Source organism: Berghia stephanieae, chromosome 6, assembly GCF_034508935.2.
Source record: "Berghia stephanieae isolate SIO BIC M18660-M18661 chromosome 6, UCSD_Bste_1.3, whole genome shotgun sequence".
In the NCBI taxonomy this organism is placed as follows: domain Eukaryota; kingdom Metazoa; phylum Mollusca; class Gastropoda; order Nudibranchia; family Aeolidiidae; genus Berghia; species Berghia stephanieae.
The window spans coordinates 25,083,350-25,093,349 of record NC_088365.1 but is presented as its reverse complement, the minus strand read 5'-3'; the positions used below and the strand labels follow the sequence as shown (position 1 = coordinate 25,093,349).

Genomic DNA, 10,000 nt, shown 5'->3' with positions numbered 1-10,000 from the left:
TCTATCTCTCTGTATATTTATCTATATATTTATCTCTCATCTCTCAATAATAAATACTTTCCTTCTAAGAAAGTAATGCTAAGATTCAATGTGCACATATTTCCAGGTCTGATAACCTGATGCAATTATGGGTCCACTTTAAAACATGGATGTAATGGAAATTATATAATGCGTTGGTTTGAGGGTCTAACAAGCATCATGTCCCGCCCTACATGTTGGCAGGGACCAGCTGTAAAGCGCTTTGAGCACTTTAGTAGATATTGCGCATTTTTGTTTCAATCCAAACTTACCAGGATGTTGAACGTGCAGTGCATCTTAGTATCTCTTTGTTCTTCTCTGTCCATAATAGCCCTGTTGGTGGTTGGGAAAGAAAAAAAAAGGGGGGTGGGGGGGGGGGGGGGGTAGAAATAGAGATTAAAATTAGAATATTCGTGAAAAAGTATCTTTGTCTATTTTTAAACGTTCGATTAAAACATAATATCTGTTCCGATTTTAGTAGATGGTATGAGAAGCGAGATAGGTCTGGTTTCTGTTGTGTGTGTGTGTGTGTGTGTTTGTGTTTGTGTTTGTGTGTGTGTGTGTTTGTGTTTGTGTGTGTGTGTGTGTGTGTGTGTGTGCTGGTGTGTGTGAATGATCATGTTTCAGCCAAAGTGATTTTGTAATTTAAGCACTTAAAGTCTGGTGTCTCGGAGTTGTTGTCTTGAGCAATTCACCTCGCCCTAGCTCAATTTGCGGCGCTACTGCGGCGTTGCACTGCGGCTGATGCCTGGGTTATTCCAGTCTTCCCTTGGTATAAACCCTAGAGGCAATAAATTTCCCCTATGGGATGAATAAAGGGAATTTTATTTATTTATTTTATTTTCTATTTATCTATTTTTATGATGATTATTATGATGATAATGATGACGACGACGACGATGATGATGATGATGATGATGATGATGATGATGATGATGATGATGATGATGATGATGATGATGATATAATGATGATATAAGTATCAACGACTTTTGCTTTCAATTTACCATATTATATTTTTCTTCTTCCAACCCTTCGACCCTCGCCTACAACCCTACCCCACCCCCATCAAACAAACAACATCCACACCAGACGTCTAATGATCCATGGCTGAAAAAGGTGCTCCACTTATAATATTATTCCAGTTCCAGTCCCCTCCCTGCTGATGTCAAAGAAAGAAAGAATCAAGAGGCACAGCATGCCGGGGATTTTCTATCTACTTTACTCCCATCAAAAATTATTTTTAAAACTGAGCTTTATATAGTGCAATATCCACTAATGTGCTCAAAGCGCTTTACAAGGGGTCCCTGGTCTACAGCAACATTTAAAATGTAGGACGGGACATGACGCCAGTTAGGCGATATTACAATTTTTCGGACAAAGACAACGCTGTTAACGGTCAGGTACTCATTTTAAACCTGAGTGCGGTGAGAGAATGTGAGTAAAGAGGCTTTTCCAAGGACTCAACTATGCGCCGAGCGCGAGGCTCGAACCCGGGACCTTCCGATCCGAAAGCGAGTGTCATACCACTATACCACATAGCCGCACATTCAAACACTCCAGTCCCCCCCCCCCCCCCGCCCCCCTTTTTTTTTTCTAAAGCTTGAGCTATTATAATAGCGTATCATTCTACCCCTTTTCCTAAATTGTAACGCGTAATGATATCAACTTTACGATAATAGTTTGAGACGTCAGGTTATAAATCGTTAAATTTCACCCAAAAATTTGATTTTTTAACCCTCTCCTTACCACCTGCAGCAAAATCATCACATTTATTTGTTACGACACAATATAGATACATTTTTCTTATTCAGATTTATTTTGTGCATCACAAACGTTGTTTGTTTTGTGTTTGTTCCCTTAAATATGAGTCGCATTTACTCACTTTATGTGATCTAGACTATGTGGTCTAGTGATATGACACTGGCCTTCGGATCGGAAGGTCTTGGCTTCGAGCCCCGCACTGAGTGCCACATAGGTGAATCCTTGGAACAACGCTGGAAAACGAGTACCTGGCCGTTAACAACGTTGTCTCTGTCGGGGGTTGGGGGGGGGGGGGGGGGGGGGGGGGAACCCTACAATATCGCCTAACAGGCGTCATGTCTCGTTCTACATGATACGTGTTGTTGTTGTTGGTGGTGGTCAGGAACGCTTTGTAAAGCGCTTTTTTTTTAGTGGTTAAATGCGCATGCGCTACATTTTTTTTTAAAAAGCTCAGTATTTCTTTTTTAAACTGTTTCGTCAAAACACGGCAATAATTAGCATTCTAATCTCCACAGAATCAAAGTACTGGTACGTGAAAACCTGAAATGGCGATAAGAGGATTCCCCACTTTAGCTTCTGTTACCTCTTTTTAAACATTTCATAATGCCAATTATTACAAGAGTGTGTTTTTTAACTACTCTCTCTCTCTCTCTCTCTCTCTCTCTCTCTCTCTCTCTCTCTCTCTCTCTCTCTCTCTCTCTCTCTCTCTCTCTCTCTCTCTCTCTCTTCCCCCCCCCCCCTTCCCCCACCCTTTTTCGGTCTTTTTTTTTTCGTTTAGGAGTTCGGTTCGACCTAGAAACTTATAAAAATATTTTTAAAAAAAACTCATTTAGACTCTTCATTCTTTTATTATTATTTTTTTTAAAATCTGTTTGCGTATATTATGTATATGGTGTAACCAAATGAAAAATGGTCTTCATGGACGGTAAAGATATTATTATTATATATTATATATTATTATTATTATTATTATTATTTATTATTATTATTATTATTATTATTATTATTATTATTATTATTATTATTATTATTATTATTATTATTATTATTATTATTATTATTATTATTATTTATATTTTATATATTATTTTATTATTATTATTTTTATTATTATTATTATTATTATTATTATTATTATTATTATTATTATTATTATTATTATTATTATTATTATTATTATTATTATTATTATATTATTATTATTATTATTATTATTATTATTATTATTATTATTATTATTATTATTATTATTATTTATTATTATTATTATTATTATTATTATTATTATTATTATTATTATTATTATTATTATTATTATTATATTATCATTATTATTATTATTATTATTATTATTATTATTATTATTATTATTTATTTATATTCATCATCATTATTATTATTATTATTATCATTATATCATTATCATTATTATTATTATTATTATCATTATCATTATTATTATTATTATTATTATTATTATTATTATTATTATTATTATTATTATTATTATTATTATTATTATTATTATTATTATCATTATTATTATTTCCTTATCATAAACATATTCTTGTTAAAAACGCGTACCCTTTGGAAGAATACTATATTCCTAGGCATTAAATCGTCACGACTAACGTTTACGGGTAACCCATGTGGTGAAATGGTAGCACGTCTGATCGGTAATCAAGAGGTCTGAGGTTCGATCCCCAGTCTAGGCAGGCTAAAGTTTTGGAGGGATGTTGTTTTGAGTTTTTTAGTTTTTTTTTTTTTGTTTTGTTTTTTTTTGTTTTTGTTTTTTTCGATCATGGTCCCTTTGAGTGTGAAACGAGTGCTCTATCAAATGAGCTATCGGGACCCCCGATTTCTGATTATCGTATGACTAAATTATTCATTTTTTCGGGGGGTCTTGTTCGTCCCAACATCATACCGTTGGGAGACGGTGGTGCACAAATAAAATTTTTAAAACAACTTGAGCTTTAATATTGCGCAATATCCACTAAACGTGCTCAAGACGCTTTATACAAGGGGTCCCTGACCAACAGCAACGCGTAGCATATAGAACGAGACATGATGACGCCTGTTAGGCAATAGTCTTAATTTTTTTCCGACAGAGATAACGCTGTAAACGGCCAAGTACTCATTTTACACCGGAGTTCGGTGAGAGAATATGAGTAAAGAGACTTTTTCCAAGTAGGTACTCAACTATGCGCCGACCGAGCGAGGCTCGAACCCTGGATCTTACGATCCGAAAGCGAGTGTCATACCACTAGACCGCATAACCGCACGAAATAGATAGAATGAAGTTGACGTCACTCAGGTCTTTGTTATTGTTTTTTTTTTTTTTTTTTGCCATCCACGTTTTTGAGTAATTCTCACTAAACTATTATCCAGACTATAGATAGTATGCACTTGGCTAAGAAGCTCACAACATTGCCATCCGGATAACGGACCAACACACAAAACTATGTGTAACCTTGAACGTTTATAGTATAGTCTGGTTAATAGTTTAGTGAGAATTACTCATAAACGCGGATGGCAAAAAACAATAACAAAGACCCGAGTGACGCCAACTTCGAACTACCTATAGAGAGTATGCGCTTGGCTAAGAAGCTCACAACATTGCCATCCGGAAGTATAACGGACCAACACACAAAACTATGTGTAACCATGAACTTTTATAGTCTGGTTAATACAGTTAAGTGAGAATCACTCATAAACGTGGATGGCAAAAAGCAATATCAATGACCCGAGTGACGTCAACTTCATTCTATCTATATACTAGTACGTTTAAGGTTACACATAGTTTTGTGTGTTGGTCCTTATTATTTCCCGATGGCAATGTTGTGAGCTTCTTGGCCAAGCGCATACTGTCTATAAACATTCAAGGTTACACACAGTTTTGTGTGTTGGTCCGTTCTACTTCCGGGTGGCAATGTTGTGAGCTTCTTAGCCAAGCGCATTCTCTTTTTTTTTTTTAAAGAAAAAAGACGACGACGACGACCTGACCCTCTGGATGACTGGAAGATCTCAGAATGATGATGACGTGACAGGGGGAGTTAATCCAAGAACGATTACTCTGACAGATGCCAAAGCAAGGGGAGACAACCTCCACTTAACTACCCCATCACCTACTCGACCTATTACCCCAAACTATGGAGTGATGATAAAACATTATATTATTAATAGACACTGGGCCGTGACTTCATAACACATTGGAATGAGGGCCCAAAGTTTAAATTTAAAAAACAAAACAAAACAAAAACAAACCCAGTTCTTCAGAGCCATTGGGTCATATGAGCCGGAGTTTATCTCGGTTTCTATAACATGAAACGGACAATAGCAAGTGTTGCTTGCTACACTTTGGATAAGACGTTTGTCAATCGCAGGGTAGGCTTTCTGCCACATCAAGAGACCCAACTACCCAATCACTGCTGGGTGGACAGGGGGAAGGGGGGGGGGGGTCAAAAAAAAAATCTCGACTGAACCCGGGACGGGTCTCGGGCCCAAAGTGTTCAGCCGATTGCGCTCGTATTTCTCAACCGTTCCAAGAATAAGAACTTTTCTGCACCGTTTCCTCTAACTACGTCATCAAATTCGTCCTATATCTTTGGTGATGCCTTGCAAAGCGCATTGAGCACATCACTTATCGAATATTGCCCTAAATAAAATCTCCGTTTGTTTTGCTTTGCGTTTTTGTTTTTGTTTTTGTTTGTCAATAACTCGACTGGTCCAGTAGGCAGTTCTTTGGGGGGGGGGGGGGGGGGGGTTTGGGTTTGTTTTTGTTATTTTTTAATTAATTTTTTTTTTTATTTTTTTATTTTTTTGCGGGGGGGGGGGGGGGGGGGGGGGGAGGGGGGGGGGGGTTCTTTGATTGTTTTTGTTTCATTTTATCTTTTTGATTTTTGTCTTTTGTGTGTGTGTTTTTTTTTTTTTTTTTTTTTTTTTTTTTTTTTTTACTTCAAACAGACGTGATATGAGAGCTGATTACAGAAGAAAACAATATAAATAAAAAAGAAAGTAAGATAGAAAAAAAGAAAGAAGGAAAGAAAGAAAGAAAAAAGAAAGAAAGAAAGAAAGAAAGAAAGAAAGAAAGAAAGAAAGAAAGAAAGAAAGAAAGAAAGGAAGGAAGGAAGGAAGGAAGGAAGGAAGAAAAAAAAAAGAAAAAGAAAGATAACTTGGGATAGAAATATCACTTTGGGGTAAAGAGAGAGACCTATAGTGTTAACACCATATTCTCTCACAGAGGCGAGTCAACTTAAACCTTCCCAATAGTCATGTTTCGTTTTGTTTTTTACCTCATGGTCTTTTGGGATTGTACTGCTTAGGATGGGTAGTCAGACCACTTAGAGGTAGATACCTATTGCAGACATGCCTACTCAATAGGACTCAACAGTCGTGACGTCACTTCCCTCGTAATGACGCATAGTAACTTAGTAACTGCGGACGCCCTTATGAATAAATACTTCTCCGACGACCATAAAAGGGTATCCAGAGGAGAAAAACATAATAAATCTGATCATGTTCTGACTTTTATACATTCTGATCATGAGAACAATTTCTAGCCAACATGAAGAATAAAGAGTGCCGATTTTCTTTGTTTAGAACCAAGATGCTGGTTGCTGGGCGGACGTGACATCAGGCTATTGAATTCTATTGTGTTCGGTTATCAAATATTTGCAAATGTCTGCAAATAGATAGCCCCCCAACCCTTTTTAAAAAATAAATAAATAATATATATATATATAATTTATCCTAGATGCCGGGGACATTTTATTACGATGAGACATAGTGTCACGGGATTGCGCTGCTCGTGTGACAATTACAATTACAGGGCAACAGATAATGACCCCTGGTGTGAAAGGTCAGAGAAAACAATTTTTATTTATTACGACTTGCATTCATTGAGTACTAAGCAGTCACTTCCGTTTTGATCCCCTCCCCCGTCGGTTTAGAAGGAAGGACAGAAATCGGGAAGAAAAGTTGTGACATAAACCTTCCATTATTTTGGTTCCTATTTTGGGGCAGCGCGGGGATCAGCGGTACGGTCTTTGCTTCGTACCCGAAAGGTACCGAGTTCGATTACCCGCCGCTGCGCTGTGTGGCTTTGAGCAAGTCACCTCGCCCTAGCTCAATTTGTGGCGCTGCACTGCGGCTGACGCCTGGGTTATTCCAGTCTTCCCTTGGAATACTGCCGTTTTATTGAAGAACACAGTATGCGCTATTTGGTTACCATTGCATATACTATGTTTTTTTTAAAACAACGGCAGAATAGAACCTCGAGACAAATTTCCCCTTTGGGATGAAAAAAGGAAATTTAATTTTTTTAATTTATTTTTAAAATTTATTTTATTTACTAAATCCTTGGGAGTGTGTATGTAACCAGTCCTTCGGAGTAGAAAAGTGTTTTTTCTACTTTTTGAGATTTTCCATCTATGAGATAATTTGAAATGTTAAGTTTATTTTAAGTATCAATTGACACAAAATTTCCTTTGAATGGTGTGAACTTGATAATTAAAAATGATAATAGACCGAATGAGAAATTTTAGGGGAAATAATCCTTAATATCTCAAAATGGGGAAAAAAAGAGATTTTGAAAAATCACTTTTCAATGAATAGGTTACATATAATATGTGGCATAACTATTTCAGTAGCGGGATGTACAAGGTGTCTATAAAGCAGGATAGTTGAATATTTTTGGTATATAATTAAAAGTAAGTTTTATTTTCTTATTTTATTCAAATAATATCTTCAATATGAGCGCCATCATTTGCAATGCAAATGTCAATGCGTTTCACAAAATTTGCATGAACTCGATGCAATAAATGTTGAATACGATTTTGAAAAATATCTAACTTTACTGTGTCCAGACTTCACGGACACCCTGTATAGGCAGATTCTTAGGATTACGGGAAAGTCAAAGAGGATGGAGATCTATATTGACGACCAGCATAATAGATATTATATTATTTAGACTACAAAATAACACACTATCACTCTGACACCAGAAATGGTTACAAATTGTATGTATCCAGTTCCCCCGGCAAAGTGGTTTTATACTTCCAATGAAATAGGAACCAGTTTCTTGACATCACTCTACTCTACTCTTCCCTATTGACATGACGTCACCCACCTCTTTGTTATTATTTTAGACAATGATTCGTTCTCATTAAATTGTATCAATCAGATTATAACTATAAACATTTAAGGTTACATATAGTTTTGTGTTTTGGTAGGTTTTATTGTTTTATTGTCGCCATAGATTCTCAACTTTGTGTTTATACATTTTCATGCATGCCATGTCTGTAAACGAATTTCCATTTTTGGATGAATAAAGTATATATTATTATTATTATTATTATTATTATTATTATTATTATTATTATTATTATTATTATTATTATTATTATTATTATTATTATTATTATTATTATCATTATCATTATTATTATTATTATTATTATTATTATTATTATTATTATTATTATTATTATTATTATTATTATTATTATTATTATTATTTTATATGACTAGAGGATGTTGTGAGTATTTTACCAAAACATCAATAGGAGTTAGGAGTTAGTAGGAAGGGTCCGATAAGTGTAGACAAGAGATTATTCGTAATCAGTATTTGGCCGCCTTAAGACCAGGATCGCCAGTTTGGAGTTTCAAAAGCAAAATTTAAAAAACAAAAACTTCGTCACTTTTTGAAGCCATTTTTTTCCCTTTATCTCTTTTTCTTCTTTTTGGAGGGGCGGGGGTGGGAGGTGGGGGGGGGGGAGGCGTCTATTTAAATCATTTAATTTTACCGGTTTAATAGACAAACAAACAATAATGGCCTATTTATTTGTTATCAAATTATACATATTCCACTTTTAGAGAATGATAAAAGGCTGAACATAATGATAATAATAAAGATGATGATGATGATGATGATGATGATGATGATGATGATGATGATGATGACGATGATGATAATAAAGATGATGATGATTATGATGACAAAGATGACGATGCTGATGATGATGATTATAATGATGACGATGATGATAAAGATGATGATGGTAATGATGATGATGATGATGATGATGATGATGATGATGATGATGATGATGATGATGATTATAATGATGACGATGATGATAAAGATGATGATGGTAATGATGATGATGATGGTGATGATGATGATGATGATGATGATGATGATGATGATGATGATGATGATGATGATGATGATGGTGATGATGATGATGACGATGATGATTGGATGATGATGATATGATGATGTGATGATGATGATGAGTGATGATGATTGATGATGATGATGATGAGATGATGATGTGATGAATGAAGTGATGTGATGACGATGATGATGATGATGATTGTTCTTCTTCTTCTTCTTCTTCTTCTTATTATTATTATTATTATTATTATTATTATTATTATTATTATTATTATTATTATTATTATTATTATCATTATTATTATTATTATTATTATTATTATTATTATTATTATTATTATTATTATTATTATTATTATTATTATTATTATTGTTATTATTATTATTATTATTAATAATAATAATATGATGATGATGATTATGATAAAAGGATGATGATGATGATGATGATGATGATGATGATGATGATGATGATGATGATGATGATGATGATGATGATGATGACAGTCGTACTAACAGGCACGCGGACAGGCGAATGGGCTCGTAGACACAATATATGTGACCCATCCCCTCAAAACGGTTTGATGTCGAGAAGACTACGATGTTTAAAATTGATTTTATATCAAAGACCATCAGACTTGAGTTGAGTGTCCATGTTTAATTGAAGAGAATAAAAATTAAAAAAACAATATTCAAGACTCTGCTAACAAAATTAAGAGTTCTTCATTTTCAATTTTTTTTTTTTTTATCTATAAAGCTTTAAGCTTTAATTTGAGGTTTTAGTATCGGGTTCAATCCCGATACGGGGGGTCCCGATAGCTCAGTTGGTAGAGCACTCATGTATGACATAAAGGGAAGGGGGCTGACTCACCTACAGTCCAAAATGGTTCGATCAACGAAGGAACACACAGACAAAAAGTCGGACATACAGACAGACACACAAACAAACGCGTAGGCATGGCGTAACATAAAGGGGGGCTGACTCACCTTCAGTCCAAAATGTTTCAATCAATGAATACACACAGACAAACAGTCGGACTT

The 10,000-nt window shown here is 34.8% G+C and overlaps 2 protein-coding genes across 13 annotated transcripts in view; one reads left to right on the top strand and one right to left on the bottom strand.

Moving 5' to 3' along the window:
- The window catches only part of LOC144974752 (uncharacterized), a 357,750-nt gene that overhangs the window by 151,049 nt on the left and 196,701 nt on the right, over positions 1 to 10,000 (top strand). The window lies entirely within an intron of this gene.
- Positions 1 to 10,000, bottom strand: part of LOC144974745 (dedicator of cytokinesis protein 3-like) — a 147,461-nt gene that overhangs the window by 29,249 nt on the left and 108,212 nt on the right. For all 12 annotated transcript variants that reach the window (XM_078917967.1, XM_078917958.1, XM_078917961.1 and 9 more), the window contains one exon: positions 291 to 351. In XM_078917967.1, coding sequence (XP_078774093.1) covers positions 291 to 351 — 61 coding nt within the window. The remainder of the gene's footprint in view (positions 1 to 290; positions 352 to 10,000) is intronic.